This window comes from Engystomops pustulosus, chromosome 5 (assembly GCF_040894005.1).
Source record: "Engystomops pustulosus chromosome 5, aEngPut4.maternal, whole genome shotgun sequence".
NCBI lineage: Eukaryota > Metazoa > Chordata > Amphibia > Anura > Leptodactylidae > Engystomops > Engystomops pustulosus.
This window is the reverse complement of record NC_092415.1, coordinates 2,084,085-2,103,868: the sequence shown is the minus strand read 5'-3', so window position 1 is coordinate 2,103,868 and position 19,784 is coordinate 2,084,085. Positions and strand designations below refer to the sequence as shown.

The following is a 19,784-nucleotide window of genomic DNA, read 5'->3' as shown; positions in this document are numbered from 1 at the left end:
GCCTGAGTTCCTCTTGGATAGCCCTGGATCCTCCTTGTTCACCAGGATCTTCCGTGTTGGTCCTGGATCTACCCTGCAGGCTATGGATCCAGTATGGTGGCCTGAGATCCTCTTTGATAGCCCTGGATCCTCCTCGTTCACCAGAATCTTCCTTGTTGGTCCCGGATCTACCCTGCAGGCTATGGATCCAGTATGGTGGCCTGAATTCCTCTTTGATAGCCCAGGATCCTCCTTGTTCACCAGGATCTTCCTTGTTGGTCCTGGATCTACCCTGCAGGCTATGGATCCAGTATGGTGGTCTGAGATCCTCTTTGATAGCCCTGGATCCTCCATGTTCACCAGAATTTTCTTTGTTGGTCCTGGATCTACCTTGCAGGCTACGGATCCAGTATGGTGGCCTGAGTTCCTCTTTGATAGCCCTGGATCCTCCTTGTTCACCAGGATCTTCCTTGTTGGTCCTGGAGCTACCCTGCAGGCTATGGATCCAGTATGGTGGCCTGAGATCCTCTTTGATAGCCCTGGATCCTCCTTGTTCTCCAGGATCTTCCTTGTTGGTCCTGGATCTACCTGGTCGGCCAGGATCTACCCTACAGCCTTAGTTTGTGGCACTGTTTGTTCCCGAAGTTCCTCTATGGACTCATCAATCACAGCGATGTCCTCCTGGTGACGCCAGTGGTGTAGTCTTCCACTTGTATTTTTCCAAGATGCCTGTGTGAACTTTACACGGTAGCGGAGAACTTGTTGTTCCTGTCGTGGCCTGACCTGGTAGCAGGGATTGTGTAATGATAATATATATCTTACTAGAGGTATATAAGCCGCCCCAGGCCTGGCATCTGCAGGAGCGGATAAGACATCACGATGAAGCCGTGCCTGGGACTTGTGGTGGCAGCGGCTCTGTGCCTGGAGATGGGTGAGAGATCATCATCACCTCCATAGCTGATACACAGCAAGATCTGACCCTCATCTATGGGAATGAGCAAAACTGAACATTTCAATTAGACAAGATACATTGGGCCAAATTTATCAGAACCAGTGCAGTGTCTTGTGTACTATGTGCATTGTCCTGTGTACTATGCGCAGGGTCCTGTGTACTATGTGCAGTGTGTACTATGTGCAGTGTCCTGTGTACTATGTGCAGGGGGTGTACTATGTGCAGTGTGTACTATGTGCACTGTCCTGTGTACTATGTGCAGGGGGGTGTAATATGTGAAGGGTCTTGTGTACTATGTGCAGTGTGTACTATGTACAGGGTGTACAATGTGCAGTGTCCTATGTACTATGTGCAGGGTGTACTATGTGCAGTGTCCTGTGTACTATGTGCAGGGTGTACTATGTGCAGTGTCCTGTGTACTATGTGCAGGGTGTACTATGTGCAGTGTCCTGTGTACTATGTGCAGGGCCCTGTGTACTATGTGCAGTGTGTACTATGTGCAGTGTCCCGTGTAGTATGCGCAGTGTTTACTATGTGCAGTGTGTACTATGTGCAGTGTCCTATGTACTATGTGAGGGGTCCTGTGTACTATGTGCAGTGTCCTGTGTACTATGTGCAGTGCCCTGTGTACTATGTGCAGTGTCCTGTGTACCATGTGCAGTGTGTACTATGTGCAGTGTGTACTATGTGCAGTGTCCTATGTACTATGTGCAGGGTCCTGTGTACTATGTGCAGTGTGTACTATGTGCAGTGTCCTGTGTACTATGTGCAGTGCCCTGTGTGCTATGTGCAGTGCCCTGTGTGCTATGTGCAGTGTCCTGTGTACTATGTGCAGTGTGTACTATGTGCAGTGTCCTGTGTGCTATGTGCAGTATGTACTATGTGCAGGGTCCTGTATACTATGTGCAGTGTGTACTATGTGCAGTGTCCTGTGTACTATGTGCAGTGTGTACTATGTGCAGTGTGTACTATGTGCAGTGTGTACTATGTGCAGTGTGTACTATGTGCAGTGTCCTGTGTACTATGTGCAGGGTGTACTATGTGTAGTGTGTACTTTGTGCAGGGGGTGTACTATGTGTAGTGTGTGTACTATGTGCAGGGGGTGTACTATGTGAAGTGTGTACTATGTGCAGTGTCCTGTGTACTATGTGCAGTGCCCTGTGTACTATGTGCAGTGCCCTGTGTACTATGTGCAGTGTGTACTATGTGCAGTGTCCTGTGTACCATGTGCAGTGTGTACTATGTGCAGTGTCCTGTGTACCATATGCAGTGTGTACTATGTGCAGTGTGTACTATATGCAGTGTGTACTATGTGCAGTGTCCTATGTACTATGTGCAGGGTCCTGTGTACTATGTGCAGTGTCCTGTGTACTATGTGCAGTGCCCTGTGTACTATGTGCAGTGTGTACTATGTGCAGTGCCCTGTGTGCTATGTGCAGTGCCCTGTGTGCTATGTGCAGTGTCCTGTGTACTATGTGCAGTGTGTACTATGTGCAGTGTCCTGTGTGCTATGTGCAGTGTGTGTACTATGTGCAGGGTCCTGTATACTATGTGCAGTGTGTACTATGTGCAGTGTCCTGTGTACTATGTGCAGTGTGTACTATGTGCAGTGTCCTGTGTACTATGTGCAGTTTGTACTATGTGCAGTGTCCTGTGTACTATGTGCAGTGTGTACTATGTGCAGGGGGTGTACTATGTGCAGTGTGTGTACTATGTGCAGGGGGTGTACTATGTGCAGTGTGTACTATGTGCAGTGTCCTATGTACTATGTGCAGGGTCCTGTGTACTATGTGCAGTGTCCTATGTACTATGTGCAGGGTCCTGTGTACTATGTGCAGTGCCCTGTGTACTATGTGCAGTGTGTACTATATGCAGGGTGTGTACTATGTGCAGGGGGTGTACTATGTGCAGTGTGTGTACTATGTGCAGGGGGTGTACTATGTGCAGTGTCCTATGTACTATGTGCAGGGGGTGTACTATGTGCAGTGTGTACTATGTGCAGTGTCCTATGTACTATGTGCAGGGTCCTGTGTACTATGTGCAGTGTCCTGTGTAGTGTGCAGGGGGCGCCAGATGCACCGAACTCTGCACATTCTTCTTGAATCTGGCGCCCCCTGTGCTGATCAGGAAGTGGCACCATTGTAAAAGTCAGTAATAAATGTGATGCAGTCGCGATCCCGTGGCGCGTTGTCCGGCGCTGATTCGGATCTGCATGGAATCATTAAGGTCGTGCGCCCAATATCCAGCTGGTGTCGCTGCTGCGCCGAGGTCCGCCAGAGTTCACCTTCTTCGTCCCGGTGCATGTGAGTGCTGATCTTGCGACACAAATCGGGTTGTCCCACGGCCATGCCCCGCCCCTAATTTCTGTTGCGTGAAAGCCGGCGCTGATGCACCACAATCCGATCGCGTGCCCCAAAATTCCACGGGAATTCAGCGCAAAACGGGAATAATCAGGAAACCTGACGAAGGTGCGTAATTCGGGCCCTTAGTAAATGAGCCCCAGTGTTATATCTTGTCTGACACAGAACTGGTGCAGACACTGTAATAGATGTGACCCATTGTATAAGAGATGTAGAACACAGGAAAGTGACAGAATCTGTGGGATATGATGGGTAGAAATTGCTGTTCTCTGCTTATAGAAATGAATAATAACTTTATTATCCCCATTATGTATATGAGTCCATCATCAGCCCGGGAGTCATTTATGTAATGTTATGTTGCTTTTGTAAATTATGTGTAATTACCTCCCTCCATATGTAGAACTACTTCAATGACTACTACTCCTAAGATCTATATATAGGTGCAGCACAGTACTACTACTCCTATCCTGTATATATGGGTACAGCACAGTACTACTACTCCTATCCTGTATATATTATCACAGCACAGTACTACTACTCCTATCCTGTATATATGGGCACCGCAAAGTACTACTACTCCTATCCTGTATATATGAGCACAGCACAGTACTACTAATCCTATCCTGTATATATGAGCACAGCACAGTACTACTACTCCTATCCTGTATATATGGGCACAGCACAGTACTACTACTCCTATCCTGTATATATGGGCACAGCACAGTAATACTACTCCTATCCTGTATATATGGAAACAGCACAGTACTACTACTATCCTGTGTACATGGGCACAGCACAGTACTACTACTCCTATCCTGTATATATGGGCACAGCACAGTACAACTACTCCTATCCTGTATATATAAACACAGCACAGTACTACTACTCCTATCCTGTGTATATGGGCACAGCACAGTACTACTACTCCTATCCTGTATATATGGGCACAGCACAGTACTACTACTCCTATCCTGTATATATGGGCACAGCACAGTACTACTACTCCTATCCTGTATATATGGGCACAGCACAGTACTACTACTCCTATCCTGTATATATGGGCACAGCACAGTACTACTACTCCTATCCTGTATATATTATCATAGCACAGTACTACTACTCCTATCCTGTATATATGGGCACAGTACAACTACTCCTATCCTGTATATATCATCATAGCACAGTACTACTACTCCTATCCTGTATATATCATCATAGCACAGTACTACTACTCCTATCCTGTATATATCATCATAGCACAGTACTACTACTCCTATCCTGTATATATGGGCACAGCACAGTACTACTACTCCTATCCTGTATATATGGACACAGTACTACTACTCCTATCCTGTATATATTATCATAGCACAGTACTACTACTCCTATCCTGTATATATGGGCACAGTACTACTACTCCTATCCTGTATATATTATCATAGCACCGTACTACTACTCCTATCCTGTATATATGGGCACAGCACAGTACTACTACTCCTATCCTGTATATATGAGCACAGTACTACTACTCCTATCCTGTATATATAAGTACAGCACAATACTACTACTCCTATCCTGTATATATGGACACAGCACAGTACTACTACTCCTATCCTGTATATATAAGTACAGCACAATACTACTACTCCTATCCTGTATATATGGGCACACCACAGTACTACTACTCCTATCCTCTATATAGGGGCACAGTACTACTACTCCTGTCCTGTATATATGTGCACTGCACAGTACTACTACTCCGATCATGTATATATGGACACAGCACAGTACTACTACTCCTATCCTGTATATATGGGCACAGCACTGTACTACTACTCCTATCCTGTATATCTAGGCAGAGCACAGTACTACTACTCCTATCCTGTATATATAGGCAGAGCACAGTACTACCACTCCTATCCTGTATATATGGGCACAGCACCATACTACTACTCCTATCCTGTATATATGGGCACAGCACAGTACTACTACTCCTATCCAGTATATATGGGCACAGCACAGTACTACTACTCCTATCCTGTATATATGGTCACAGCACAGTACTACTACTCCTATCCTGTATATATGTGCACAGCACCGTACTACTACTCCTATCCTGTATATATGGGCACAGTATTACTACTCCTATCCTGTATATATTATCATAGCACAATACTACTACTCCTATCCTGTATATATGTGCACAGCACAGTACTACTACTCCTATCCTGTATATATGTGCACAGCGCAGTACTACTACTCCTATCCTATATAAATGTGCACAGTACTACTACTCCAATCCTGTATATATGGGCACAGTACTACTACTCATATCCTGTATATATGGGCACAGCACAGTACTACTACTCCTATCCTGTATATATGGGCACAGCACAGTACTACTACTCCTATCCTGTATATATAAGCACAGCACAGTACTACTACTCCTATCCTGTATATATAGACAGAGCACAGTACTACTACTCCTATCCTGTATATATGAGCACAGCACAGTACTACTACTCCTATCCTGTATATAAGGGCACAGCACAGTACTACTACTCCCATCCTGTATATATAGGCACAGCGCAGTACTACTCCTATCCTGTATATATGAGCACAGCACAGTACTACTACTCCTATCCTGTATATATGGGCACAGCACAGTACTACTACTCCTATCCTGTATATATGGTCACAGCACAGTACTACTACTCCTATCCTGTATATATGGTCACAGCACAGTACTACTACTCCTATCCTGTATATATGGGCACAGCACAGTACTACTACTCCTATCCTGTATATATGGGCACAGTACTACTACTCCTATCCTGTATTTATGGGCACAGCACACTACTACTACTCCTATCCTGTATATATGGGCACAGCACAGTACTACTACTCCTATCCTGTATACATGGGGACAGCACAGTATTACTACTCCTATCCTGTATATATGAGCACAGCACAGTATTACGACTCCTATCCTGTATATATAAGCACAGCACAGTACTACTACTCCTATCCTGTATATATGGGCACAGCACAGTACTACTACTCCTATCCTGTATATATGGGCACAGCACAGTACTACTACTCCTATCCTGTATATATGGGCACAGCACAGTACTACTACTACTATCCTGTATATATAAGCACAGCACAGTACTACTACTCCTATCCTGTATATATGGGCACAGCACAGTACTACTACTCCTATCCTGTATATATGGGCACAGCACAGTACTACTACTCCTATCCTGTATATATGGGCACAGCACAGTACTACTACTCCTATCCTGTATATATAAGCACAGCACAGTACTACTACTCCCATCCTGTATATATGGGCACAGCACAGTACTACTACTCCTATCCTGTATATATGGGCACAGCACAGTACTACTACTCCTATCCTGTATATATGGGCACAGCACAGTACTACTACTCCTATCCTGTATATATGTGCACAGCGCAGTACTACTACTCCTATCCTATATAAATGTGCACAGTACTACTACTCCTATCCTGTATATATGGGCACAGCACCGTACTACTACTCCTATCCTGTATATATGGGCACAGCACCGTACTACTACTTCTATCCTGTATATATGGGCACAGCACAGTACTACTACTCCTATCCTGTATATATGGGCACAGTACTACTACTCCTATCCTGTATATATGGGCACAGCACAGTACTACTACTCCTATCCTGAATATATGGGCACAGCACAGTACTACTACTCCTATCCTGTATATATGGGCACAGCACAGTACTACTACTCCTATCCTGTATATATAAGCACAGCACAGTACTACTACTCCTATCCTGTATATATGGGCACAGCACAGTACTACTACTCCTATCCTGTATATATGAGCACAGCACAGTACTACTACTCCTATCCTGTATATATGGGCACAGCACAGTACTACTACTCCTATCCTGTATATATGGGCACAGCACAGTACTACTACTCCTATCCTGTATATATGGGTACAGCACAGTACTACTACTCCTATCCTGTATATATGGGTACAGCACAGTACTACTACTCCTATTCTGTATATATGAGCACAGCACAATACTACAACTCCTATCCTGTATATATGGGCACAGCACAGTACTACTACTCCTATCCTGTGTATGTGGGTATAGCACAGTACTACTCCTCCGATCCTGTATATATGGGCACAGCACAGTACTACTACTCCTATCCTGTATATATGGACACAGCACAGTACTACTACTCCTATCCTGTATATATGGACACAGCACAGTACTACTACTCCTATCCTGTATATATGGGCATAGTACTACTACTCCTATCCTGTATATATGGTCATAGTACTACTACTCCTATCCTGTATCTATGGGCACAGCACAGTACTACCACTTCTATCCTGTATATATGGGCACAGCACAGTACTACTACTCCTATCCTGTATATATGGGCATAGTACTACTACTCCTATCCTGTATATATGGTCATAGTACTACTACTCCTATCCTGTATATATGGGCACAGCACAGTACTACTACTCCTATCCTGTATATATGGACACAGCACACTACTACTACTCCTATCCTGTATATATGGGCACAGCACAGTACTACTACTACCGGACGATCCCCCCCATCCCCCCATGTATCTGTCCTGTGCAGTATCTGCCCCGGGGTGGTTTTGCCGGTGTCCCCAGAACTTCCTCTCATTCTGTACTGGATGATTTCTTGCGCCCCCCCCCCCCCCCCAACACTGTTTCCTGTACAGTCTCTCTTCCTCCTGTGCAGTCAGTGGGGGTGATTTACTAAGGGCCCGAATCACGTTTTTCCGTCAGGTTACCCCAATATTACCGTTTTGCGGCGATTCTCCCTGAATTGCCCCAGGTTTTTGGCGCACGCAATTGGATTGTGGCGCATCGGTGTTGGCATGCACGCAACGGAAATCGGGGGGCGTGGGCGTAAGAAAACGCGACGGATTCGGAAAAACCGCCATTTTTTTTTTTTTTTTTTTAAAGTGTTGCTTGACACGCACTTACCTGCACCCAGCGGAGGACGATGAACTTCAGTGCACTCCGGCGGACTTCAGTGCAGCAGCGACACCTGGTGGACGGCGGAGGAACTGCCTTAGTGAATCGCCGGAAGACCCGAATACAGCGCAGAGAACGCGCCGCTGGATCACGAATGGACCGGGTAAGTAAATCTGCCCCTGTGTGTGCAGTCTCTTTTCCTCCTGTGCAGTCAGTGGGGCAGATTTACTTACCCGGTCCATTTGTGATCCAGCGGCGCGTTCTTTGCGGAGGATTCGTGTCTTCCAGCGATTCACTAAGGTTGTGCCCGATGTCCACCAGGTTTCGCTGCTGCACTGAATTCCATCGGAATGCACTGTAGTCCACAGGCCTACGTTGGATGCAGGTAAGTGCGGTCAAGCTACACTTTTTTAAAAAAAAATACGGCGGTTTTTCCTAATCTGTCGGGTTTTCGTCTCTTTTCCTCTTGTGCAGTGAGTGTGTGAAGTCTCTTTTCCTCCTGTGCAGTCAGTGTGTGAAGTCTCTTTTCCTCCTGTGTAGTCAGTGTGTGAAGTCTCTTTTCCTCCTGTGCAGTGAGTGTGTGAAGTCTCTTTTCCTCCTGTGCAGTCAGTGTGTGAAGTCTCTTTTCCTCCTGTGCAGTCAGTGTGTGAAGTCTCTTTTCCTCCTGTGCAGTCAGTGTGTGAAGTCTCTTTTCCTCCTGTGTAGTCAGTGTGTGAAGTCTCTTTTCCTCCTGTGCAGTGAGTGTGTGAAGTCTCTTTTCCTCCTGTGCAGTCAGTGTGTGAAGTCTCTTTTCCTCCTGTGCAGTCAGTGTGTGAAGTCTCTTTTCCTCCTGTGCAGTCAGTGTGTGAAGTCTCTTTTCCTCCTGTGCAGTCAGTGTGTGAAGTCTCTTTTCCTCCTGTGCAGTCAGTGTGTGAAGTCTCTTTTCCTCCTGTGCAGTCAGTGTGTGAAGTCTCTTTTCCTCCTGTGCAGTCAGTGTGTGCAGTCTCTCTTCCTCCTGTGCTGTCAGTGTGTGCAGTCTCTCTTCCTCCTGTGCAGTCAGTGTGTGCAGTCTCTCTTCCTCCTGTGCTGTCAGTGTGTGCAGTCTCTCTTCCTCCTGTGCAGTCAGTGTGTGCTATCTCTCTTCCTCCTGTGCAGTCAGTGTGTGCTATCTCTCTTCCTCCTGTGCAGTCAGTGTGTGCTATCTCTCTTCCTCCTGTGCAGTCATTGTGTGCTATCTCTCTTCCTCCTGTGTAGTCAGTATGTGCAGTCTCTTCTTCCTGTGCAGTCAGTGTGTGCAGTCTCTCTTCCTCCTGTGCAGTCAGTGTGTGCAGTCTCTCTTCCTCCTGTGCAGTCAGTGTGTGAAGTCTCTTTTCCTCCTTTGCAGTCAGTGTGTGAAGTCTCTCTTCCTCCTGTGCAGTCAGTGTGTGAAGTCTCTTTTCCTCCTGTGCAGTCAGTGTGTGAAGTCTCTCTTCGTCCTGTGCAGTCAGTGTGTGCAGTCTCTCTTCCTCCTGTGCAGTCAGTGTGTGAAGTCTCTCTTCCTCCTGTGCAGTCAGTGTGTGAAGTCTCTTTTCCTCCTGTGTAGTCAGTGTGTGAAGTCTCTTTTCCTCCTGTGTAGTCAGTATGTGCAGTCTCTTCCTCCTGTGCAGTCAGTGTGTGCAGTCTCTCTTCCTCCTGTGCAGTCAGTGTGTGAAGTTTCTTTTCCTCCTGTGCAGTCAGTGTGTGAAGTCTCTTTTCCTCCTGTGCAGTCAGTGTGTGCAGTCTCTCTTCCTCTGTGCAGTCAGTGTGTGCAGTCTCTCTTCCTCCTGTGCAGTCAGTGTGTGAAGTCGTATCTTTTCCTCCTGTGCAGTCAGTGTGTGAAGTCTCTTTTCCTCCTGTGCAGTCATTGTGTGAAGTCTCTCTTCCTCCTGTGCAGTCAGTGTGTGAAGTCGTCTCTTTTCCTCCTGTGCCGTCAGTGTGTGAAGTCTCTCTTCCTCCTGTGCAGTCAGTGTGTGAAGTCTCTCTTCCTCCTGTGCAGTGAGTGTGTGAAGTCTCTCTTCCTCCTGTGCAGTCAGTGTGGGAAGTCTCTTTTCCTCCTGTGCAGTCAGTGTGTGAAGTCGTCTCTTTTCCTCCTGTGCAGTCAGTGTGTGAAGTCTCTTTTCCTTCTGTGCAGTCAGTGTGTGAAGTCGTCTCTTCTCCTCCTGTGCAGTCAGTGTGTGCAGTCTCTTTTCCTCCTGTGCAGTCAGTGTGTGAAGTCTCTCTTCCTCCTGTGCAGTCAGTGTGGGAAGTCTCTTTTCCTCCTGTGCAGTCAGTGTGTGAAGTCGTCTCTTTTCCTCCTGTGCAGTCAGTGTGTGAAGTCTCTTTTCCTTCTGTGCAGTCAGTGTGTGAAGTCGTCTCTTCTCCTCCTGTGCAGTCAGTGTGTGCAGTCTCTTTTCCTCCTGTGCAGTCAGTGTGTGCAGTCTCTTTTCCTCCTGTGCAGTCAGTGTGTGAAGTCCTCTGTGAAGTCTCTTCCTCCTATTTGTAACGGATGATTTATCAACCCCCATGTGTCTGTCCTGTGCAGTATCTGCCCTGGGGTGGTTTTGCCAGTGTCCGTGCTCCTGGAGCCTCCTCTTGTTCCTCCCAGTCTCCATGAGATGGTAACTCGTGAAATCAGACCATTAATTGTATTTGTATCTGAGTATGGGTTGTGTTGACTGAGCGAAGGATTTAACTTTCAAATTGTGACGCATCCAATGCACTTACATGCACCAGGAAGAAGAAGGTGAACTCCGGGGACCTGAGCGGGGAAGCGACACATGCAGGATATCGGGCGCAGGATCTTAGTGACTCCCCGCACAGCGCATTATACACGGAGAATGCACTTACATGCACCAGGAAGAAGAAGGTGAACTCCGGGGACCTGAGCGGGGAAGCGACACATGCAGGATATCGGGGGCAGGATCTTAGTGACTCCCCGCACAGCACATTATACACGGACAATGCACTTACATGCACCAGGAAGAAGAAGGTGAACTCTGGGGACCTGAGCGGGGAAGCGACACATGCAGGATATCGGGCGCACGATCTTAGTGACTCCCCACACAGCGCATTATACACGGACAATGCACTTACATGCACCAGGAAGAAGAAGGTGAACTCCAGGGACCTGAGCGGGGAAGCGAAACATGCAGGATATCGGGTGCAGGATCTTAGTGATTCCCTGCACAGCACATTATACACGGACAATGCACTTACATGCACCAGGAAGAAGATGGTGAACCCCGGGGACCTGAGCGGGGAAGCGACACATGCAGGATATAAGGTGCAGGATCTTAGTGACTCCCCACACAGCGCATTATACACGGACAATGCACTTACATGCACCAGGAAGAAGAAGGTGAACTCCAGGGACCTGAGCAGGGAAGCGACACATGAAGGATATCAGGCGCAGGATCTTAGTGACTCCCCGCACAGCGCATTATACACGGACAATGCACTTACATGCACCAGGAAGAAGAAGGTGAACTCCGGGGACCTGAGCGGGGAAGTGACACATGCAGGATATCGGGCGCAGGATCTTAGTGTCTCCCCGCACAGCACATTATACACGGACAATGCACTTACATGCACCAGGAAGAAGGTGAACTCCGGGGACCTGAGTGGGGAAGCGACACATGCAGGATATCGGGGGCAGGATCTTAGTGACTCCCCGCACAGCACATTATACATGGACAATGCACTTACATGCACCAGGAAGAAGAAGGTGAACTCCGGGGACCTGAGCGGGGAAGCGACACATGCAGGATATCGGGCGCAGGATCTTAGTGACTCCCCGCACAGCGCGTTATACACGGACAATGCACTTACATGCACCAGGAAGAAGAAGGTGAACTCCGGGGACCTGAGCGGGGAAGCGACACATGCAGGATATCGGGCGCATGATCTTAGTGACTCCCCGCACAGCGCATTATACCCGGACAATGCACTTACATGCACCAGGGAGAAGAAGGTGAACTCCAGGGACCTGAGCGGGGAAGTGACACATGCAGGATATCGAGCGCAGGATCTTAGTGACTCCCCGCACAGCGCATTATACACGGACAATGCACTTACATGCACCAGGAAGAAGAAGGTGAACTCCAGGGACCTGAGCGGGGAAGCGACACATGCAGGATATCGGGGGCAGGATCTTAGTGACTCCCTGCACAGCGCATTATACACAGACAATGCACTTACATGCACCAGGAAGAAGAAGGAGAACTCCGGGGACCTGAGCGGGGAAGCGACACATGCAGGATATCGGGTGCAGGATCTTAGTGACTCCCCGCACAGCGCATTATACACGGACAATGCACTTACATGCACCAGGAAGAAGAAGGTGAACTCCTGGGACCTGAGCGGGGAAGCGACACATGCAGGATATCGGGTGCAGGATCTTAGTGACTCCTCGCGCAGCGCATTATACACAGACAATGCACTTACATGCACCAGGAAGAAGAAGGTGAACTCCGGGGACCTGAGCGGGGAAGCGACACACGCAGGATATCGGGCGCAGGATCTTAGTGACTCCCCACACAGCACATTATACACGGACAATGCACTTACATGCACCAAGAAGAAGAAGGTGAACTCCAGGGACCTGAGCGGGGAAGCGACACATGCAGGATATCAGGTGCACGATCTTAGTGACTCCCCGCACAGCGCATTATACACGGACAATGCACTTACATGCACCAGGAAGAAGAAGGTGAACTCCAGGGACCTGAGCGGGGAAGCGACACATGCAGGATATCAGGTGCACGATCTTAGTGACTCCCCGCACAGCGCATTATACACGGACAATGCACTTACATGCACCAGGAAGAAGAAGGTGAACTCCAGGGACATGAGCGGGGAAGCGACACATGCAGGATATCGGGCGCACGATCTTAGTGACTCCCCGCACAGCGCATTATACACGGACAATGCACTTACATGCACCAGGAAGAAGAAGGTGAACTCGGGGGACCTGAACGGGGAAGCGACACATGCAGGATATCGGGCGCAGGATCTTAGTGACTCCCCGCACAGCGCATTATACACGGACAATGTACTTACATGCACCAGGAAGAAGAAGGTGAACTCCGGGGACCTGAGCGGGGAAGCGACACATGCAGGATATCGGGCGCAGGATCTTAGTGACTCCCCGCACAGCACATTATACACGGACAATGCACTTACATGCACCAGGAAGAAGAAGGTGAACTCCGGGGACCTGAGCGGGGAAGCGACACATGCAGGATATCGGGCGCAGGATCTTAGTGACTCCCCGCACAGCGCATTATACACGGACAATGCACTTACATGCACCAGGAAGAAGAAGGTGAACTCCTGGGACCTGAGCGGGCAAGCGACACATGCAGGATATCGGGGGCAGGATCTTAGTGACTCCCCGCACAGCTCATTATACACGGACAATGCACTTACATACACCAGGAAGAAGAAGGTGAACTCCAGGGACCTGAGCGGGGAAGTGGCACATGCAGGATATCGGGTGCAGGATCTTAGTGACTCCCCGCACAGCGCATTATACACGGACAATGCACTTACATGCACCAGGAAGAAGAAGGTGAACTCCGGGGACCTGAGCGGGGAAGCGACACATGCAGGATATCGGGCGCAGGATCTTAGTGACTCCCCGCACAGCGCATTATACACGGACAATGCACTTACATGCACCAGGAAGAAGAAGGTGAACTCCGGGGACCTGAGCGGGGAAGCGACACATGCAGGATATCGGGGGCAGGATCTTAGTGACTCCCCGCACAGCGCATTATACACAGACAATGCACTTACATGCACCAGGAAGAAGAAGGTGAACTCCGGGGACCTGAGCAGGGAAGTGACACATGCAGGATATCGGGCGCAGGATCTTAGTGACTCCCCGCACAGCGCATTATACACGGACAATGCACTTACATGCACCAGGAAGAAGAAGGTGAACTCCGGGGACCTGAGCGGGGAAGCGACACATGCAGGATATCGGGGGCAGGATCTTAGTGACTCCCCGCACAGCGCATTATACACAGACAATGCACTTACATGCACCAGGAAGAAGAAGGTGAACTCCGGGGACCTGAGCGGGGAAGCCACACATGCAGGATATCGGGTGCAGGATCTTAGTGACTCCCCGCACAGCACATTATACACGGACAATGCACTTACATGCACCAGGAAGAAGGTGAACTCCGGGGACCTGAGCAGGGAAGTGACACATGCAGGATATCGGGCGCAGGATCTTAGTGACTCCCTGCACAGCGCATTATACACAGACAATGCACTTACATGCACCAGGAAGAAGAAGGTGAACTCCGGGGACCTGAGCGGGGAAGAGACACATGCAGGATATCGGGGGCACAATCTTCTAATAATGCTCTACTCTACAGTCTCTACCTACTGTCCCCCAAGTGTCAGCGTGTCCCTGTCCTGTCCCCCAAGTGTCAGCGTGTCCCTGTCCTGTCCCCCAAGTGTCAGCGTGTCCCTGTCCTGTCCCCCCAAGTGTCAGCGTGTCCCTGTCCTGTCCCCCAAGTGTCAGCGTGTCCCTGTCCTGTCCCCCAAGTGTCAGCCTGTCCCTGTCCTGTCCCCCCAAGTGTCAGCGTGTCATTGAATTTGTCTCAAATAGTTAAAACCCAAACTTCACCCCAATATCCAGGGAAAAATTTGCTTCGGGTGCGGCTTGTATTGCGGAATATCTGGGCTGCACCAGGCCTGTAATTACAGGTTATCCGCTGTACAGGACAGAAATACATCTCTACATCAGGGCAACGTATACATCCAGAGGGGAATGTACAAACTACATTGGGAAATCTGCATAAATATATCCTGACCCAGAAGAGGGAACGACTCCACAATGACAGATATTATAGGAGAATTATAGGTGAACTCCCAAAGAGAACAATCATTACCATCATAATTACCAAGTCCCAATATATTTATTCTACATAAACCATTTGTTTTCTTGAACTTGTGAATATACATTATGTATCCAGTACTGAGATACATCCTATAGATATAATAACATAACAATAATCATATTACATAAAGCAAACATTGCTAATCCCCCAATTACATACAATAAGCCTAAATATATACAACGACCCTTCAGGAGCAGCCGGAGACCCTGACACTTATCCTGGACCCAGAACGGAGTCTGATCTCCGCTTCTTCCAGGAGAGACGAATTGAGCTTCCAGTAGCCTCTTCCCATCCGGGGGGTCTCTGTAACATTCAGAGAAAACAAAATTAGACAGTGGTCGGAGAACTCCACCTCAACAACGGACACTGCTGAAGAAATGGCTTCCTCCTTTAAATAAAACCTGTCTATTCTAGACCTGCAGCTACCCCTATAATAGGTGAACCCCGCGTGGCCTGGGGTGTGCCGGATGTGGACATCCACCAGGCGAGCCTCACTGGCTATGCTATTAAGAGCGACGCTATCATAAGTCAGCTTGTCTCTGGAACCTCCCCTATCCTGGGACCTCGTGACAGCATTGAAGTCCCCTCCAAAGACCACCTGCCGACTTGTAAAAAGGTAGATCCTCATAAAGAGACACTTCCTGTCCCACTTGGACTGGGGACCATAGATGTTAATTAGGCGAAGTTCTTGTCCCTTCATGAGGACATCCAGGATCAGGCACCTCCCCATTTCTAACTCAATAACTCGTCGGCATTCTACCGGTGCGGTAAAAAGGACCGCCACTCCGCTATACGGCTCGGCCGCAAGAGACCAATAGGAAGGCCCGTGTCTCCATTCCCTCTTAGCTTTAAACACGGCCGCCAAATCTGGCAGCCTGGTCTCCTGCAAAAATAAAATGTCGGCTTCAACACGGCCGAGAAAATTTTCCTGTCTTCTTCCCTGGCCCCTCCACTCCTCCGCCTTTGCTAGTCCCCTCCCCAGCAGATTCAGCCTCATGGCTTTCATCCGTTGAGGCTGAGCCTGCATTAGCGAAGGAAAGAGGACAACGACTGTACGGGTGACCGAGATCACCACACAGGTTACACCTAATCTGCCCTGTACAGGATGCAGCGAGATGGCCGACACCCCCAATGTGTGGGGTCACCGCACCTGTGACACAGCTTAGGCTGCCCCCGGTAGAAGATCAGGATCCGATCCATCCCCAGGAAGGCTGATGAAGGGATGTGGGCGACTGAGTTACCTGAACGCCTCAACTTCACCCGCAGAGCATCGCCCAGAGGGGACCACAACTCTAGGCACACTTGTGCCGGAGCCCTCAGCCTCCGAGACCTCTCCACACTGCCGCCGCCCCTCATCTGGGTGATCAGCTGCAACAGCATGAAGAGGCGCCGAGGCACCGGAAGCTGCCACCAGTGCCGGGCTGTCCCCCCCTCCCACTGGGGGACACACCACAGCACTGGATTTGGATGGTATCGCCACAGCCGAGCCGCCCTGACTGTCCGGCCTTGCGGCCGATGCCTCCCCTGCTCCCCCACTGTTACCACAAACAGAGACGGAGCCCATCGCCACATCAGATGTCACACCTGTAATCTCCCTGCACCTTTGCATCGGGTCCACAGCAGAACTCAGGGGGGTTTCGGTAGCAACCCGGGGGGGGGGGGGGTTTACAGGGAGGGGGGTTAAAGATGAAAGGCCTGGTCTTCTTCGCCTTCCTCCGGCTGCTCCCCCCAGCGGCTTCCTCTGGGAGCTCATCACCAAAGGAAAAGTTCTCCATGCGCACTGGGGACTCGAGCAGCCGGACTAAGGAAAAGATTTTTCAAATCGCATTGGCATTTGTCTGCCTTCAGTTCTCCTATGTCGTGTCTATATGAATAATTTTTAATGGATTAAAAATAAAGAAAGCTTTAGATGTGACGTTGCGTGTTCCTCATGTTCTGTTGAATACAAGTTTCTCCATGACATCCTGAATTATCCTGTAGTGATCCTGAGTAGTGAATCCTGCAGATTAACATAAACCAAACATAATATACAATATATACAAACTATTTCCAATAACTCACCTGCTGCTCCAGCCCCATTCACACCTAGAAATGACATACACCAAAATGATTAACCACTAAACACCCCCCCCCCCTGCACTCACTGATTGTCACCTCTTGTCCCTGCAGCTCAGGCTTTGTCATGTTTCACCTGCAACACGGCAACCACCAGCAGTGAATGCAACGAGAAGACAAACTGCTCGGCCTTGTCCTCCCGATTTGCAGCTTGTAAGACGACTGTGATGTCGCCCGATGTGGGTAAGGATTTCATCTGAATGTTTTACTATGGGGGGGGGGGGGGGTTGGGGCTGAGTGACTCCCACTTCATGTTGCCTGACCATGAGCTGCCTGTGTAGTAATAATATCCTCTACTTTCAATCTGTAGGTTTCCCATTCAAAGGAAATGAAATGGTTTTCCGTCAGTGCGTGGAGTCGTGTATCCCTACCGGAGCCAACTGGCTGGGGGTGACCCGAAAAATATTGTGCTGCAACTTAGACTTCTGCAACGGCCAAGGAATTGTAGGATTCTCACAGGGAAACAACAGCGGAACCATCGACAACTGCAATAACCACGGAGCCGCCACCGGACACAACCTCCACCTCATCAGTGTCATTGCCTTATCTGCCATAACTTATTCCTTACAGTGATATACAACGTGTGACCTCACTGCACATTGCTACAGCGGGATCATCCACCAGCGGTGAGAACACGGGATATCACTTATAATGCTGTACATAGGAGCAGGATGAGGGTACAATGAAGATCTCCTCATCCACAACTGGAAACAAACCTACGCGATTCACATCACTCGAACAGTGTGAGAACGATTGTATAAGTGAAAGAGGGAACTATCACTCTTACAGCTGTTACTCATCCACAAAGGGCAAAGCGTCATCTATATACTGTATATATATATATATGTGCAATACCAAGAATAAAACAAATCCAGAAATACACAGAGATGTATCCATAGAGCACAGCGGTCACCAGGCAGCGGTTTGTAACAATGTTACAATAATATTTATGTTACATTGTATAAAGTTTCTGAGATGATACAAATACTTTACTATAAACACAAATGTTTCCATGTTCTCTATGTTATTAGTACATCGTTATATCAGGTTTCCTAGGAGTTTGTTATCATAGAAGTTATTATTATAGAGACCAGGAAATAATAATAGTATTTATTTCTAAATCGCCATCATATTCCGGGACAAATATAACATTACATTACAGAGTAATAACAGTCATATGGAACGACAGGAGGGAGGGCCCTGATCACAAGAGCTTACAGTCTATGAGGATGAGGGGAGGACACAAGAGCTTACAGTCTATGAGGATGAGGGGTGACACAAGAGCTTACAGTCTATGAGGATGAGTGGGTGACACAAGAGCTTACAGTCTATGAGGATGAGGGGAGGACACAAGAGATTACAGTCTATGAGGATGAGGGGGGACACAAGAGCTTACAGTCTATGAGGATGAGGGGGGACACAAGAGCTTACAGTCTATGAGGATGAGGGGGGACACAAGAGCTTACAGTCTATGAGGATGAGGGGGACACAAGAGCTTACAGTCTATGAGGATGAGGGGGTGACATAAGAGCTTACAGTCTATGAGGATGAGGGGGGACACAAGAGCTTACAGTCTATGAGGATGAGGGGGGACACAAGAGCTTACAGTCTATGAGGATGAGGGGGGACACAAGAGCTTACAGTCTATGAGGATGAGGGGGACACAAGAGCTTACAGTCTATGAGGATGAGGGGGTGACATAAGAGCTTACAGTCTATGAGGATGAGGGGGGACACAAGAGCTTACAGTCTATGAGGATGAGGGGGGACACAAGAGCTTACAGTCTATGAGGATGAGGGGGACACAAGAGCTTACAGCCTATGAGGATTAGAGGAGGACACAGGAGATATAAGGGCCTGTGTAATTATAAGGGAATAAAGAAAAATAATTTAATAATAAAGATGCTTCTGCTTGAACCAGTCATCAACCGCATCTTATATACAGAGTCCGGGGAGATGTGACTGCAGAGAAGATGGGAGCTCTGTATCTGGTGATTGCCGGATAAGTGATGGGAGATCGGACACAGGAGGATTAGTAAAGGGAGAGGTGACATTTCATGCAGTTATAAATCTGCCTAAAGAGATGGGGTGTAAGAGCAGGTTTGAAGCTTTGCAGGTTGGGTATTAGACTGGGGAAGAGCATTCCAGAGAATTGGTGCAGCTCAGGAGAAGTTGTGAAGATATCTGTGAGAGGTTCGAATTAAGGTAGAAATGAATCTAATATCTGTAACAAGCTGTGAGTGTGAACCCACTGTGTTACCTAACTGGTGTTATCCATGGACCTCTCCGGTATTCACCCTTTTACCCTTATACAGGGATAAGTTGTACAACAGACACCATGTTGGAGGTGTGGAACATACTGGCCTCTGATACAGAGTAAGCGGGGATGAGGCCCATGTTTCCTCTCCTCCCCCTGCGGGACATTTACTCTTTAGTATCGCAGGTATCA

General features: G+C 48.4%; 1 protein-coding gene across 1 annotated transcript; it reads left to right on the top strand.

Moving 5' to 3' along the window:
* Positions 1-777: 777 nt before the first annotated feature.
* Positions 778-18,216, top strand: LOC140133919 (secreted Ly-6/uPAR-related protein 1-like). The gene is made up of 3 exons (XM_072154608.1): positions 778-910; positions 17,391-17,519; positions 17,647-18,216. The coding sequence occupies exons 1-3, from the start codon at positions 859-861 to the stop codon at positions 17,907-17,909; spliced, it is 444 nt and encodes a 147-aa protein (XP_072010709.1). The 5' UTR covers positions 778-858; the 3' UTR covers positions 17,910-18,216.
* Positions 18,217-19,784: the final 1,568 nt, after the last annotated feature.

What these genes read in the sequence shown, in the direction of transcription:
- LOC140133919 (XM_072154608.1), top strand. Translation starts at nt 859, where the DNA reads ATGAAGCCGTGCCTGGGACTTGTGGTGGCAGCGGCTCTGTGCCTGGAG. An exon ending in GGCTCTGTGCCTGGAGATGG is followed by an intron (nt 911 to 17,390) that starts GTGAGAGATCAT and finishes TTGTCCCTGCAG; the next exon opens with CTCAGGCTTTGTCATGTTTC. An exon ending in TGTGATGTCGCCCGATGTGG is followed by an intron (nt 17,520 to 17,646) that starts GTAAGGATTTCA and finishes TTCAATCTGTAG; the next exon opens with GTTTCCCATTCAAAGGAAAT.